General features: G+C 44.1%; 1 protein-coding gene across 6 annotated transcripts in view; it reads right to left on the bottom strand.

Annotated features, from left to right (window-relative positions):
* Nucleotides 1–6,796, bottom strand: part of stk35 (serine/threonine kinase 35) — a 43,990-nt gene extending 37,194 nt beyond the window's left edge. For 4 of the 6 annotated variants that reach the window (XM_078950051.1, XM_004086338.5, XM_011472978.4 and 1 more), the window contains exons 1-2: nt 4,848–6,796; nt 2,820–3,646 (exon numbers count right to left, since the gene is read on the bottom strand). In XM_078950051.1, coding sequence (XP_078806177.1) covers nt 2,904–3,646; nt 4,848–5,340 — 1,236 coding nt within the window. In that variant the 5' untranslated portion in view covers nt 5,341–6,796 and the 3' untranslated portion in view covers nt 2,820–2,903. Of the gene's footprint in view, nt 1–1,044; nt 2,707–2,819; nt 3,647–4,847 lie in introns of those variants that run through there. The other 2 variants (XM_078950053.1, XM_078950052.1) reach the window with 2 other exon arrangements.
* Nucleotides 6,797–16,999: the final 10,203 nt, after the last annotated feature.

Raw genomic sequence — 16,999 nt, forward strand, 5'->3', positions numbered from 1 at the left:
GATTAGAAATAAAACGGAGAAAACGTTTTATTTTTCTCTAAAGCCAAGTAGCGACCGTCCCACGGACCAGTACAGGTCTGCAGCCCAGGTGTTTTAGTTTAACGTGGAGAAAATTTGAACACAGAATCCTAAAAACTGTTTTCTTCCTTGTGCTAACCCAAAGAACGCTGTATGGTTCCTGCAGCAGAACACCAGCCCACGCAGGGAAAAACAGAAGCAGGGCTGGAGGGAAGCAGCTGGGAGTCTGGGACTCCATCACCCTGCATGGCATTAATGTGAACCTAGCTTTGTGCCACAGAACCTGCCTGCTCAGTTTCTGTATCTCTGAAACTTGTTCTGTGCTTCATGCACGCCCGCACATGCGCACACACACACATCCACTGTGCATCTAACCAAAGTCAGGCGGTTTGCCCTCAGGGCCCTGCTGTACCCTGCTTGGTTCCCAGTACCAGCCTAGAGGGCCTCCTCCCCTCTGATTACACAGCTGCTGTCAATGCCAGTCCCACCTTTGTTGGGTCATGGAGAGCAGATGAGTTTGGCTTGTTTGGCATTGAACTCCAATGCCCGAACTGACTTGGTTTTTCTTGAGCCAGTGTATTTACCTCCACCATGACACAGATAAACCAGGAGGAGAAACAGGTGAGCTCCGAGTAGGTGCTACCAAAGTGATCAAATTGCCTTGTGAAGCAGAAAACTCGGAGCAAGAGCTCCATCTGTGGTTTATGCAGAAAAACAAACCAAAAGAATCAAGTTTTAAGACTTGAACTGTGAGGTTCCATTATGACATGAAATGTGCTGCCCAGCTCATTTTGGATCTTCTCTTCATATACAGCGCTCCTATGCTCCTACACTTGGCCGTGGATCCTGCCTCCGGCTCGTCTCACGCCCCCAGCTGCCCCCCTACTCCATCTGGATGAAGCTCAACAGCTGGACTTTTCAAACGTGTAGTTGTAGATTTAGATAAGCTAATTCTATCTAAGAGTTCTGGTATGTCGCCTGTCCGTCCTGGGGGAGGATCCCTCCTTCATGTTGACACCCCTGAGGTTTCTTCTTTATTTCCTGAATCTGTTTTTTCTTTTTTGTAATTTTTCATTACAGGGAAGGAGGGTCTAAGGGGGAGGATGCCAGTTTAGTTTAGTCTGTTCAGTTTAGTTTAGAATCTTCTTATTGAATTATATGCATTTATGATCCTTTTGATTTTACATTTGCTTTACAATTACCGGTACAAAACCCACGGAGACGACTGTTGGGATTTTGGTCTATTCATTCATTTTTTTTTCCATACCGTTTATTCCCTTTCGGGGTCACGGGGTTGCCGGAGCCTATCCCGGGCACTTGGGCGAAGGCAAGGGATGCCCTAGACAGGTCGCCAGTCTGTTGCAGGGTAGAATATCCTCAATCACACATCCATTCACTCTCACTCTCACACTCTGGTCAATTTAGAGTTGCCAATCAACCTATGAAGCATGTTTTTGGACGGTGGGAGGAAGCCGAAGATCCCGGAGAGAACCCACGCGTACACGGGGAGAACATGCAAACTCCACACAGAAAGGTCCCCCGTTGATGTTGTTTTTCATGTCCCACAGCCGGGACTTGAACCAGGGGCCTTCTTGCTGTGAGGCAAGAGCGATAACCACTGCGCCACCGTGCAGGGATTTTGGGCTCTACAAATAAAATTGAATTGAACAGATAACCAACCAAGATGGTGATGTGGTTGAGCAGAGAAGCTTTGATCAGCGATTTGGAAAGGATTTAAGATTTGAAAGTATGGAGTATGAAGATGGACAATCCCCCCAAACAGGGCAAAAGCACAGGCAACACTACAGAACAACACTGGAAGAACTAACGCTGCCATGAGTCACATTTAACCCCCTTAAAGCCTGAATTTATTACAAATTATAAAAATAAATTTTCACTCATGTTTTTGCTTTCAAGTAGATGTTTAACTGAGTTAAGATAGTTAATTGAAGTGGTTTGACATGCATTTGCATCAACCGGCTCTAGGGGTTGTGAAAATACTGAGAACATCTGGGTTTTGTCCATTTCCTGAAAGTATTCAACTCCAGCATGAACTCCAAAAGCATTATTGGTTTGGAAATGCTGATGATCTCCTTCAACTTAACACGAACAGATAAAAAGCAGCAGCAGAATGGGTCATTTGCCACCAGTACTTGTTTTTAATCTATTTTGCATAAATCAAAGTAAATCTGCCCTTCCATCTACTTTTATTTACAATGAAAACTTGAAAAAAACTGGTGATATTTTTCCTTAGCTTCATGGCCCTGTCCTCTTCTTTGAGAAAACATGAAACAAAATGGGCTCACAATGGACTGAGTGATCACAAGTGTGAGTCCTGTCTATCACTGAGTCACGGAAAAGGACAGAGCTTCTTATCTCAGACTTTACCCTGATTTGTCCTGACCAGTCTGACCGCTGGAGCCGACACAATCTGGCATTCCTCCTTAAGGTGGAGCTTTGAACCGCTGAATCATGCAAAACAGAGCAGGAAACGGAAACCAACTGCAGTCTCACTCAGAAACCTTCCAGACATTGATCAGGACAAGAAAGACGAGCTGCGTCAGAAGAGATTAGCAGGTTCCCAGTTAACCTGGTAGTGAGCGCCGTCTCAGAGCGCATTCCTCTTTAAACAATGCAGCAACAGAAGCTGCAGTTCATTCCTTTGACCCCCCCGCCCTATGAGACTTTCTGATTTAAAAAGAAAAAGAATAAATAACCAAACACTTTCTTTAGCTGCAGCTGGTTAGCCAAAGAATATGGATAAAAAAACTAGAAGTAATGAAGGAATGGGATCTTCTTACCTGGAAAAGAAAGGGTTCCTTCTTGGACTGCTTGGGGTAAAAAACAAAAAGATAGGGTGGGGAGTGTGGGGGTGAAGGAGTCCGTCACGCCGCACACGTGACTTGGTCCATCCGCATCTCCAGCTGGAAAGCGTCTGGTCGGTCCTGAGGGTTGACTGCCAGCATGTCCTGCAGCAGGTTCCTCACCCCCTCAGACATGGAGCTCCGGGCCCTCTGGGGGATGTGGAGGACCATCTTGGGGTTCTCCAGCAGAGCTTCCCCTACCGGTACGATCTCTGAGCCCTGCCGGATGTAGGTGCCCAGCAGTTCACGCTTTGACTCCGCATCGATGAAAGTAATCCGCTCTATCATGGCCCAGATAATGATACCTAGGGCAAAAATGTCCGCCTTAGCCGTGTAGTGACCCTCCCAAACTTCAGGAGCCATGTAAAAGTCTGACCCACAAGCTGAGGACAACCAGAACTTGTTGATGTTGACAGTGTTGTTCTGGTTGCTTCCTTTGCTGCCAGACACTACCATGGGGTGTTCCTCATTGCTCTTGGTGTTCAAGCCAGCGCAAACTTTACTGAGGCCAAAGTCGGCGACTTTGAGCACAGGAGTACCCGACTTCTGTGAGATAAGAATGTTGTCTGGTTTCAGGTCTCGGTGGACGATGTTGTTCTTGTGCAGGAAAGCAATAGCACTTGTCAACTGACGCATGAAGCTCTTGTTGGTCTGAGGGTCGGGCCGCCGAGACAAGATGTACTGGTTGAGGTCTCCGGCCTCGCAAAACTCCATGACGAACCAGAGGTAACATGGCTCCTCCGGGTAACCAAGGACGCGCTCTCCTGCAGATTCCAGGCAAAGAACAGAAGTTAGAAGCATTCGGTACCAACACATGTCTCAGAGCTCCTGGCCTCCCCATCCCAGGGTGACTCAAAGGGTGTTACGTGGTCTATTGAGTACAGACCGTCGTGTGACACGATGCTCACCATGCTAGGCCCCCCCACACCTTTGCGTGAACATGCCACCAGCACTGTGTCACACTACAGTCTGTTCATCTTTGCTTTTCTGGGGTCAGACTGCCAGGGGAGTCAACATTCATTTGGTAATTCAGCTTTTAAAACAGTGAATTCCTGTTTATGAGCAACTCACAGCCAAACTAATGAATCCATCAGCAATCAGGCTGAGTAAACAAGTAAACAGACACTGCACAGCAAACATGGCAAACTTAAAACACAAATTCTGTCCAAATGAGGCTGAAGCTGCAGCAGTCATTTTATTAACATGAACGCCTTTTAGAACATTAAAGGATATGGGCATTGTGGCGTCATTTGCCCGCACTGACCTGCCCTGGTAATCACTGTCGTGCCACAGCAACAAACTGCGTCACTCTGCTCCCTGAAACTGGGTTAAATGAACTGAGACTAAAGCTGAGACAACATATAAATAGCAGCAAGTCTTCTGCATTGTAGCTCAAACCTGCAGCCTTTGAGTGAGACTGAAACCGTGTGTTGCTCAGAGATGCATAATTTACCTATAGTCAGAGGGTGACAGTTATGCAACTGACTGTCTATTAAAGGAAAAGAAGCAGGGTGGTCTGGCCCAGTTAGACCGTCTGCAGGTTACAACCAGCTCATCCCTCTACTGCTGAACACACAGACGTGCATCTGGTGGAAGCACTGCTGGCATTTCCATGTGAGGACAGGTGCATGCAAGGAGGTTGATGTGGCACGCAGCTGTGTAGAACACAATGTTCTTTCATGGGCTGAGGAAGCTCTGCGCCTCCTGAAGGTGCTGTGGCTGTCAGACACAGACAGGAAATCTGTGCCACTTTAAAGCCTCACAGCAGGCCTCAGAGGCTGGGCCTCGCCGCCTGCTGCACGCAGGCCAGAAGACATGACTCTGCAGAAACATTCACGTCTTAAATCAGTGTCACGCTGAAGGTAAATCAGATGGTGTCATGCTGAAGGTGTGCAGTCACAGCATGTGTAGCCTTTGCCGTAAAGCTCCTTTTCAGTCGTGAAGCTGCTCTGCTAATAGCTGTACCTTTGAGGGACATCTCCACCAGGCGCAGGTACTGCCGGGACCTTTTGTTTCCGTGGCTCATCTTCTGGGCCAGGCCGTTCCTCTGCAGCACGCACTCCTCCAGCTGGACCACGTTCTGGTGCCGGTTCTCCAAGCTAGTTAGGGCCCAAAACTCGGCCAGAGCTAGTTCTACGTTTTCCGGGGCGTCGCACTGGAGCCTCTTCACAGCAACTCTGGCCCCCGTTTTCCGGGCCACGGCCTCGTACACCACCCCGTAGCTTCCGCGACCCACCTCCCGCAGCAGGCTGTACCGCGGGGAGCCGACCAGAGAGGCCCCGGAGCGGAGGAAGCCGATGGCGAAGCCGTCGTCGTCGTCCTCGTCCTCCATGCGGCCGTTGTTCTTCGCCGCGAGAGAGCGGAGGACTCTGGCCGCTTCCCGCTTCATCCTCGCGGTCACGGTGCGGCTGCCGCCGCCTACCTTTCTTCTTCTCTTCTTTCCGTGGCAAATATCCATAACTTCTTTTTTATCGAGCGAAAGCACGAAGCGAGGCCGTGTTTTTCTGTCATTACTTAAGCTCGTGACTGTTGAAGTTCGACGTGTCTTCGCCTGCCTGGCCGTGTTCGCTGCCGTTAAACGTTAGGGCGCCGCACGGAAAGTGATGCCGCTGCAACAACTATTTTGGAGTCATAAACAAAATGTTCCAGCTCGCGCAGAGAACAGAGGGCGTGGCTTTTGTTGCCGCTCCGAGGCGCGCTGATTGGCGGAGAGGGAAACGGCTCGCGGGGTTCTGCCCGTCGAAGAAAGCGAGCGAGCGACGGTTCGTCCGAGCTTTTGACTCCGCAAAGTATCTGTTAACGGAGTTCCGTGATAAGGCGCGAGGCAACGTGCGCGAGACTTCCTGGCATCCGGTAAATCCGCAGCAGTTCCGCTGGGAGCACGTGCGTGCTGGCACGCCTCGGCTGACTCAGTATCAACATGCAGACCACGCCCCCTGAAGGAACAGGGGTACAGCCTTTAAGTCATGGAAAACCAAACACGTTTAACGAGGAAGACAGAGATGTTCGTTGAGGGATTTTTAAAGCGCAGTTTAATAATAACTACATTTGTTTTTTTATTGTTTTCATCTGTCAGCCAAAGCAAAACTAGTGTGTGTGTGTCTAAATATTATTGTTCAATTGCATCTGTTTTTCATTCATTTATTAAATATAATTGTTACCTACCGATTGTTGATTTATTTACCTGACTGAACAAACCAGAATCATAAATAACAGCCATAATAAATAATTAGAAGTCCTCTTGTTTGGGAATAAATCAAAGTTTAATCTTTACTTTTAAATAATTTCATCTGGCAGTTGATTTTGATGTTAGTCTTTTTCCATGTTTGTCATCACAATCTGGGCACAAACCTCCAGAATCTAAGGCCAATCAAAAACTTTTTTTCCCCCATAAATTCGCCGCATGGATCGAATTTAGAAATAAAAAAGACAGAGTACAACCAGCCACTTTCTGTTCTTTATTTTTTTTTTTTAACTTTTACGTATTTGCTGCAAATTGTCAGCAAAGATTAGCCTGCACAGAGAGAGAGAGCCTCCGTTTCTACGTGATTCTCTGATGAACAAAGAGATTAAAATCCCGGTTGAGGTTTTTTTTAATTGCATCATCAGCACAAAACTTCACATTCTGAACGAATTTCGATTCGATTGGAGCTTTTTAACTTAGTTAACCGCAGTTCATTTGTTTTTAAATTCTAAAGAAAAAGAACATCTTTGTTCCCTTAAACTATTGTCTCTCAAGTTCTCCTGATGTGGAAATGTTCAGCTGCTCTCCTCATTTTTAGTTTTGTTCTTAAGAACAACACAACACAATAAGCCTATTCCATCATATCACGCAAAAGCAGATTTGGCGCACAGACGCTCGTGTCATGATGCGTTAGTCTTCAAATCACTGATCAATAATTACGACTTTTAAAGTGTGTAAGAAAAAAGAATAAATAAAAACAAAGCATAAAAGCAAAAAACCTTAACACAGGCTACGACAGGAAGGCCATTTAAAAAGCGGTGTTTTTTTCTCAGCTTCCGCGGATCGTTCTGCTGTAAAAAACTCCATTCGTTCACTATTCTGCAGGACGCATGCGTCACGCGCATTTATGTTACAATGTAGCTTGTTTGTTCGTTTGTTTATTTATTTATTTATTTATTTATTTATTTATTTGTAATGCTTGAATCAAACTAGCCTATTCGAGATAAGGAAACTTGTTATGCATCTTTCAACCCCAGCTATTTAAAAAAATGTAAAAGAATCTCTTTAAAAAACGTTTTGAATTAATTTTTCTAAACTACACAAATACTATTCCTGTGGATCGTTACACAAATAAGCAGGAGCGCGTGGTAGCAGACGCAGGACCAAAACAATCCAAGTACAAAAACAGAAAGAAAGAGCGGACCTTCCACTGTTTTCACAGCCTTTACAGGCTCTCTGGCTGTAAAGGTGATCTTCCTCCCGCATTAGAGCTGATCTTCATCTAATTTCAGCAGAATTAACCTGCGTGTTCCTGCTGTTAAAAATAAAAAAAAATCTAGCATTTTCACTCCAATTTATTTAGCTTAGCTGTGAAGATCAAACAAACAAATAGAATAGAAAATGTATTAAAAAAAACAATGATTGACACTGATGCATGATGAGGTTCATTTCAGCTCCCATTCCCTTTTAGGCCTCAGAATAATTGTTTTCCGCATCAGCTTAAAGGTAAAAGCAGGATAACAAAGCTGTCATTCAGAATCACTGGGACATCTGCTAATCTGTCTGTCTGGGGTTTTCCACAATCAGGCATATAGAGTTGTCAGTGTTGAGCTTGTCCTGGATGGAGCTCTATGTCGTTTGCCAGCAGTGCTAAAAGCCAGCAGTGACAGAGAAAAACAGGCTCTTCTTTTGTACCAGTGCATGCTGGGCTGCATTCAAGGCCCCACATACCAGTCTGGCTGGATTCACAGAGCCGACATGCCCATTGTTGCAGCCCAGTGGCCGCTAAAGCCGTATTTGTGGATGTGATCAAAAGGAGCATTGGTTCGGGGTGAGGCCTCTGCCCTCCCACCAGCAGGAACCCAGCAGAAGATGGTCTGCATGTCGGGGCTGCATGCGCAGGATGCTGCTTCCCCGTTTTGTTCAGACAAAATGTACAGATGTCTAAAAAGAAACACCATTTCTAACCTGCATATTTAAAATTCTGTCAGTGTTAAGTTCTCTCTTCAGAGCTTGGCTCTGCACAGGTCAGAGTTCACCCATTTGTTGTGGTCACCATCAGCCCTGCTGTTTACAGTTACTCTGATTTTGTCACAAAAACTGTTTTTATTTAGCTAGTAAAGAGGACAAAGTAACGTCAAAAGGAGTGAATCATTTTATGGCTGCACAGTCATTATCATTGGTTGAATAACCTGGTTGCAAATAGTTCTATAGAGTTCTTCAGTGTCAGAATATTTTATTATGACGCCAACTTGGACACATATTTTTTTGGACAGATGTTGAACAAAGACAAACTTTAATCCATTAAATAAAATCTATTGTTATCCAGTGAAACAAAAAAGGAGAATTATTTTTAAACTAATATAATAATTTTTTTTTTTTTACAATTTGCTACAGTGATCACCTCCATCTAAACGTTTCCTCTTCATCCTCCTCACTCACATCCCATTTCTACATCCACGAACCCCCTCTTTCCTGGTAGCTCCAACCTCAGCATCCTTTAACCAACATCATCAGTGTTCCTCCTCTCAACGTGTGCTAACATTTCCATCTTCGGCCCTGCATTGATCTCCAGAACATCATGATCTGTTCCTCTGATGGATTCATTCGTGATACATCATAGAGAACCTCAACATCTTCATCTCTGCCTCCCGTCTCTTTCTCAAAAGAAATCAGTTGTTAAACTGAATTGCGCACCTGAAAATAAACACAGACAGTCTGTCTGGTGTGTTACTTCATCTCACTCTTCTTGGAGAAACATTATAATTGTGTTTAATATGTTGATATTGGTCATTTCACATCTTAAAGCCTTTATATTGTTTGTGGTGTAACCCAGGGATCAGTGTTGGATTTTTAGAACACGCGAATCAACTTTTTTTTTTTTTTTACAAACAAATCCACTGAAATCACACGACTTAGTTAAATATCAAACAGCACAAGTTTTTTCAAAGTCCTTAATAAAGTCTTACCAATTAATATTCAAAACCTGTCCAACAATCTAAGAGGCAGCAGAACTTGTAAATTACCATTAATGCCATTAATTGGTTAAATGGTGGAACAGTCTGGATAATGGACACAAGCAATGTCAAAGCATTCATATCATATTCATATTCATATTACAAAAGCTGTTTGGTTCCAGTAGAGAGTGAATGAAGCTTAATGTATGTGATCCATGTGTGGAAGTGCCAGATTCGTCACGATGTTTAGAATAGTGGTAATAATAAAAATGTTAATTTATTTATCATTATCATTGTCTTTAATGTTGACATTGACATTGACATATGAGGACTTGTGAGCTTGTGATGTAAAAATAGCAGGTAAGTAAAAGGGGGGTTCTTGAACAAGCTCAGCTTCTCCCTGCTCCCTGACCAATGTGCCCAAATTTTGTTAGAAATATTTTCTATCTTTTCTTTTTTTAAGTTATGTTGTCAAGATGTTTTACTTTATTTATTTTCAATTGTGTTTCCTTGTTGAGTTTTTATTGGCAAGTTGGAAAAATCAATTGAAATAGAAAAAAAAAGAGCTCAGATACCCCCTTGAAGGTTTTTGCCCTTGGTGTTGTGTTTCTGAAAACAGAAACACAACACTAAGGGGGTATTGAAAAAGCAGGTTATGCGAGTTACTACGGTTAGGAAGTTGATAACCTCAGCTTTCGGTTCCAGAAATGGAGGTATGTTTCAGGGTAGGTCAAGTTGCCATACCAACTCATGCTCTTAACATAACCTGGTCCGGAGCAGGTTTAGTTGATGCTTAGTTTGTTCTCAGAGAGGTGAAGCAGCATGGCGTGTCCATTTGAAGATGATTTAGTGGATGAAGAAGCTCAGATAATACTTTTTCCACCATGAGAGGGTGATAAGACCACATATGGATGTTGGAAAGAGAAACTTTTTTACTTTGATCTAACTTAATTATTTGCTTCAGTTAAGATAAATCATTTTTTGAGTTCAGTCAACTTAATAATAACACGTAGTTACACATAGTTTTACTTTGATTCAAATTAATTCAATTAACCCTTGTGCTATCCTAGGCACTTAAACGTTGGGAGTTGGGTCAACTAGATCAGTGTTTTTCAACCAGTGTGCCGCGGGAGATGGTCAGGTGTGCCGTGGGAAATTGCCCTCATTAACTGATCTAAAAACATTTCCCATCTCCAGGATTTCAGCTCTCTGTTCATCCAAACAGGCCCTGATAAAACACTGAGTAGTTAGGAATATAAAAGATCGTAAAATACTTTTTCTTTGCGTTTATTTTATTTTATTAAAGACATTTTGATAAGAATGACAGTACCGCGATTCAGCTGCACCTTCGGCTGTATTTTGGAAAAGTCCCGTCCCTTTAACTGTCTCCACCAATCATTCTTGGGGGGCTTAATCACATGTCATCAGTCTGATCAGAAGTGGTTAAGGTTTTCACTTCCTTGTCCTGATTTAGTTCGTAAAGTTGCTCAGTTCTAACAAAAATACCAGCTAAAGCTCGTCTTTAGCGGTGTAGCTTTCCACAGAATCTGGTGTCAGACCGTGGAACAAGTGAACAAAACAATGAAGCTCCGAAAAGCGATCTCCGGCCGTTTTATGCACTACATCTCCCATGATGCATTGGGTTGTAAGAGTGACAGCGCACAAGGAGATCTGTTGTTAAACGTCTTGAAACCAACGAACACACATCAAACTGTTTTTAAATCGTCTAACTTAACTTTTATTGCATCTTTTCATCTTTTAGAAAAAAACAGCTGCAGTTTCCAGCTTTTTCTGCAACAATTATCTCAAAAATGCATGTGAGATTGTGGAGGGGCTGTAGATCAATACAGACTATGAGTTTCTCCTTTTTTTTTTTTTTTTTTTTTTTTTTTGGATGCTGGTGTGCCACGGGATTTTTTTTAAGGTTAAAGTGTGCCGTGGCTCAGAAAAGGTTGAAAAACACTGATCTAGACCAGTCTTTTTCAACCTTTTTTGAGCCACGGCACACTTTTGTGATAATTGTGTCAGAAAAAGCAGGAAGTTGCAGCTGTTTTTTTCTAAAAGATGAAATAAAAGTTAAGTTAGAAAATTTACAAACTGTGTGTTCCTTGCTGTTTCAAGAAATTAAACAAGGACGGCTCATTGTACGCTGAGGCGCTGTCACTTTAACCCAATGCATCATGGGAGATGTTGTGTGAAAACTGCCACAACATGGCAGACAGACTCGCGTCACTGAGCTTCATGGTTTTGTTCACTTTTTCCACGGTCTGATCCCGGATTCTGTGGAAAGCTACACCGCTGAAGACGAGCTTTGGCTGGTATTTTTGTTGGAACTGAGTGTCTTTTTGAGCTAAATTGGAACAAGGAAGTGAAGACTTTAACCACTTCTGATTGGTCAGACTGATTACATGTGATTAAGCCTTCAAGAATGATTGGCGGAGACAGTTAAAGGGGCGGGACTTTTCCTAAAACAGTTATGGCTGAAGCTAAATCACGGTACCGTCATTCTTATCAAAATGTCTTTAATAGAATCAAATAAACACAAAGAAAAAATAATTTTATGATCTTTTATATTCCTAACTGCTCAGTGTTTTATCAGGGCCTGTTTGGATGAACAGAGAGCTGAAATCCTGGAGATGGGAAATGTTTTTAGATCAGTGAATGAGGGCAATTTCCCACAGCACACTTGACCATCTCCCACGGCACACTGGCTGAAAAACACTGATCTAGACCCACTAGACAGTGCTCTGAACCTTTTTTCTTCAATGATTTGTGATCTTCAGTGGTGTCCATGGATTACAGGAAATCTTTCCACCTTTATCCACCTTTGTCATGGTAGGAAGAACACGTCAATGTAAGGGTGGGGGGTCATCTAAGATCGCACAAGGGTTAAGTAGGTGTAACTTTGGTGCTGCTGTTAGATTGGCAGTGCAAGGAATTGTGGGATACCATTCCCTTTGCCTGTCTGGGCGGATTTGTTTAATTCTTTCTGCACCTTGAGTGAGAGGGAAGGAGAGGGTGATGAGTTTATTTGGCACCACTGGTACCATGTATAACACAAGAACTGAAGTTAAAGTCAGAGGTCAAGAATCTCTGTATTTATGAAATTAGGAGCCATGCTAGGTAGGCAAAGCAGCAATCCTTGTTTATGAATGACTTATGATGTAAATAATTACGTTGTTCGCATAAACTAATTAATGCGTAGGAACAGAATATTATTTTGTGGGAACAAGATACTATTTCGTTCGCACAACTTAATTATTTCCAGGGAACTAAATTGTATTTTCTGGGAACAGAATATTTTTTAGTGCAAACAAGATATTAATTTGTGGGAATGAGATATATATTATTTTTTTAATGTCAGGACACGGGCTCCGTAGTTACCAATTGAATCAATTTATTTAAGTTTTATAAGTTGTGTGTATATTTACGCACCCCTCTCACCCTTCCACAGGTGGTTTCTTCTCCAAGCTCGGGTCCTCTACCAGAGGCCTGATAGCTTGAGGGTCCTGCAGTATCTTAGCTGTTCCTAGCACTGTGCTTTTCTGGACTGAGAGGTCTGAGGTCTTTCCAGGTATCTGTTGTAGCCACTCCTCCAGCTTGGGGGTTACTGCCCCGAGTGCTCCAATTACCACAGGCACCACTGTCACCTTCACTTTCCAGGCTTTCTCCAGTTCTTCTCTGAGTCCCTGGTATTTCTCCAGTTTCTCATGTTCCTTCTTCCTGATGTTCCCATCGCTTAGTACTGCCACATCCACCACAACGACTTTCCTCTGTTCTTTATCCACCACTACAATTTCTGGTTGGTTCTCCATTACCATTCTATCGGTCTGGATCTGGAAGTCCCACAGGATCTTTGCCCTCTCATTCTCTACCACCTTCAGAGGTGTTTTCCATTTTGACCGTGGGGTTTCCAGTTCATATTCTGCACACATGTTCATATGTTTTTTTTTTTTTTGAGAACCAAGATGGCGCTGCTGGGCCAGGTGTGCTGCCGGTCTACTGCTCTGTTTGAATGTGAGTGTGAAAGGAAAGACTCTAAAAAAGTCTCTAAAACCCACAAACTTGTCTACAAGACAACTGAACTCTTGAGTCTGATGAAAATCAAGGCTGGACTACAGCATGACATTTCAGAAGAGCTAAGAAGAAGATACAGAGGGACCCGTGCTGGGGCGAAGAGGAGAAAAAGGGGCATTGCCAAGAAAGAACACAGCCGGAGATATAAACCACCAGTCCTGTCAGTGATCATGGGAAATGTAATTGCCTTGGCAAATAAGGCAGATGAACTCCTTGGGTTGGTCGGTAGTCAAAGGATCTATCGAGAGTGCTGTCTGTTCATGCTAACAGAGACTTGGCTTACAGCCAACACACCCGACAACAACGTGGAGCCACCCGGCTTCTCTCTGGCACGCGCTGACAGAGACACCGCGGCGTGCGGTAAAAGTAATGTACATCAACAACAAGTGGTGTAACCCTGGACACTTCACTGTTAAAGAGATCGTCTGCTGCAGAGACTTTTATCCGTTAGCATTCAGCCATGTTACTTACTACGGGAGTTTACGCATGTTCTGGCTGTCTGTGTTTACATCCCTCCCAGAGCGCAAGCAGAAACAGCGATGGAGGTGGTTGTTAATTAACGTTAAGTCAGTTAACGGTCATGAAACTACAAGCACGGCACCCACAGGCACTTGTAATCATCTCAGGGGACTTTTATCACGTCTCCCTGGATTCCCCGTTGTCATCTATGCAGCAGTACGTGAACTGCCCATCTCGCAATGACAGGACGATTGATTTGTTTTATGGCAACATCAAAGATGCCAATCAGGCCACACCCCTCCCCGCTCTCAGCAAATCAGATCACGTTTTGATCTCCTTACAGCCTACATACCCACCTTTGGTGAGGAGACAGCCTGCTATGAAACGGAGCGTGAGGAGGTAGACACCTGAGGCTGAGGAGGAGCTCAGGGACTGTTTTGGAAGCACTGACTGGAGCATTCTGCTGGATCATTATGGAGAGGCAATCAAGGGAGCATCTCCATGCATAACAGACCACATGAACTTCTGTATGGAGACTGTTGTGCCCACAAAAACAGTTAATTGCTTCGCAAATAACAAACCCTGGATAACGAGGAAAGTGAAAGTAATTCTAAATAAAAAGAAGAGAGCTTTCAACAAAAAGGATCAGGGGGAAATGAAAAAGGTGCAGACAGAACTGAGGAGCTGCTTGAAGGAGGCAAAGAATACCTACAAGGACAGGGTGGTGAGGAAACTGGATAAAAACAACATCAGGGAAGTCTGGGAAGGCATGAAAACCATCACAGGGTGCAAGAAGGTGACAAAGGTAGTGGGGGAAAGTGCAGAAAAAGCCAATGAGCTGAATACCATTTTTAACCCTTGTGCGATGTTAGATGACCCCCCCCCCCCTTACATTGATGTGTTTTCCCTACCATGACAAAGGTGGATAAAGGTGGAAAGATTTCATGTAATCCATGGACACCAGTGAAGATCACAAATCATTGAAGAAAAGAGGTTCAGAGCACTGTCTACTGGGTCTAGATGACCCAAATCCCAATGTTGAAGTGCCTAGAATAGCAAAAGGGTTAATAGGTTTCACATTTCACCCGCCACTCCCCCCACTTCCAATACCAGCCTGGTCCGCGCTACACCCATCACGGTGCCCTTCCCACTGCATGTCCGCACCCCTTAGCCAGAGGAGGGTCTAGCTGCTCAGGCTGCTCCTTCATCATTAATCAGCCACGATCTCTCTCTTCCCATGTCCTCTACATGTGATCCACACCCTCCACCTGCAGGATGTGCTCCCCACCACATCACAGAACATCAGGTGAGGAGGGAACTGCAGAGACTGAACATCAGGAAAGCAGCAGGTCCAGACCGAGTGTGTCCCAGGCTGTTGAAAACGTGTGCAAATGAGTTTGGGTCTCCTCTTCAGCACCTTTTCAACCTAAGCCTAAATGTGGGACATGTTCCATCCCTCTGGAAGACCTCGTGTATTGTTCCTCTCCCCAAGGTCAAGCACCCGAAGGAAAAGAAGGACTATCGGCCTGTAGCACTGACCTCATATGTGATGAAGAACTTTGAGAGGTTAGTGCTTCAGCAGCTGAAGCCACAGGTGCAGCATGTCCAAGATCCACTACAGTTCGCATACAGGGAGAGAGTGGGGGTGGAGGATGCAATCCTGTACTTGCTACACCGCACCTATTCCCACCTGGATGAAGGAGGTGGCGCTGTGAGAATGCTTTTCTTTGATTTCTCCTGTGCCTTTAACACCATACATCCTCACCTGCTGCAGGAGAAGCTCACCAAGATGACAGTACAACCATTCTTGGTGTCCTGGATCATGGACTATCTGACCAACAGGCAGCAATATGTCCGCATGGGGGGGGGGGGGGGGGGGGGGTCTGTCTCCAGTTCCCTCCGCTGCAGTGTAGGAGACTGTGCTGTCTCCTCTTCTTTTCACGCTGTATACATCTGACCTCTGCTATAACCCCTTAACCTGCCACATGCAGAAGTTCTCGGATGATACAGCTATTGTGGCATACATCAAAGGAGAAGAGGAGAGAGAGTACAGGTGGAGGACTTTGTGGCCTGGTGCGGGGAGAATCAGCTAACATCCAGAAGACCAAGGAGATGGTTCTGGATTTCAGAAGGAAAGCCCGAACACCTCAGCCCGTGCACATAAAGAGAGAAAGTGTGGAGATGGTACAGACTCACAAGTACCTGGGGGTCGAGTTGGACCACAAGCTGGACTGGACTACCAACACGGACCAGCTTTACAAGAAGAGCCAGTCCAGGCAGTAGTTTCTCCGGAGGCTGCACTCCTCTAACATCTGCACAAAACTGCTCCACATGTTTTATCAATCAGTGGTGGAAAGTGCTCTCCTCTATGCTGCTGTGTGCTGGTGCAATACCAGCAAGAAGAACATCTCCAGGCTTAACAAGATCATCAAGAGGGCGAGCTCTGTGATGGGACTGAAGCTGGATCTTGTGGAGGAGGTGACAAAGCAGAAAACTCTGAGCAGGTTCAGGGCCATCTTGAAGAATCCCTCACATCCCCTACATGAGGCCTACACCAGCAGGAGGAGCACATTCAGCAACAGACTGCTGTCCCAGCGCTCCTCCACAGAAAGACTGAAGAAATCTTTTGTTCCTCGTGCCATCAGGCAATACAATTCTCTAGCGGGCATCTTAAAAGTTATATCTTGTTTTTATTTATTTATTTATTTATTTATTTATTTATTTATTTATTTATTTATTTATTTATTTATTTATTTATTTATTTATTTATTTATTTATTTATTATTTCATTTTTTTTACCCACTGATTTTAAATTATTAATCTTTTTATTTTTTTATCTATTAATCTTTTTAGTCTATTGCTATTTTTACTATTTTTATTGTTTTTAATGTGTGTATGTGTTTTATGAGTGTGAGCAGATGGCCATTTTGAAATTTCCTCAGGGATTATGAAAGATCTATTCTATTCTTCTATCCTATTCTGTATATTATTCCAGCCACTTGATTGTGGCGTTCCATGGATGCTTTACCTGCCAGCTTCTTACACCCTGCAGTTATGTGCTGGATTGTTTCAGGCGCCTCTTTGCACAGCCTACACCTTGGGTCTTGTCTGGTGTGGTAGATCTGAGCCTCTATTGCTCTGGTGCTCAGGGCTTGTGTTGGGTTGAGTGGAAGGATCCCAAAGCAGAGAATGAAGCCGAGGGCAGGTTGACAATTTATTCCTCAGAAACAAAAACTAAATCAGACAGGATGCTGAATTCTCGAAGCTAGACAGATATACAGGACAGGTGCTAGGAGCTACTGAATAGTAATCATCTGGCAAAGAGAAAGAGAAAGGTGTAGGCTTTTAAAGACATGGTGATGAGATGAGAATCAGGTGTGCAGTGTAGAGAGGCAGCAGGGAAAAGGTCAGCCACGCCCCCTACTCCACTCTTATCATAA

The sequence above is a fragment of the Oryzias latipes genome, chromosome 7 (assembly GCF_053564925.1).
Source record: "Oryzias latipes strain Hd-rR chromosome 7, Olatipes_Hd-rR_3.1".
NCBI classification, from domain to species: Eukaryota; Metazoa; Chordata; class Actinopteri; order Beloniformes; family Adrianichthyidae; genus Oryzias; species Oryzias latipes.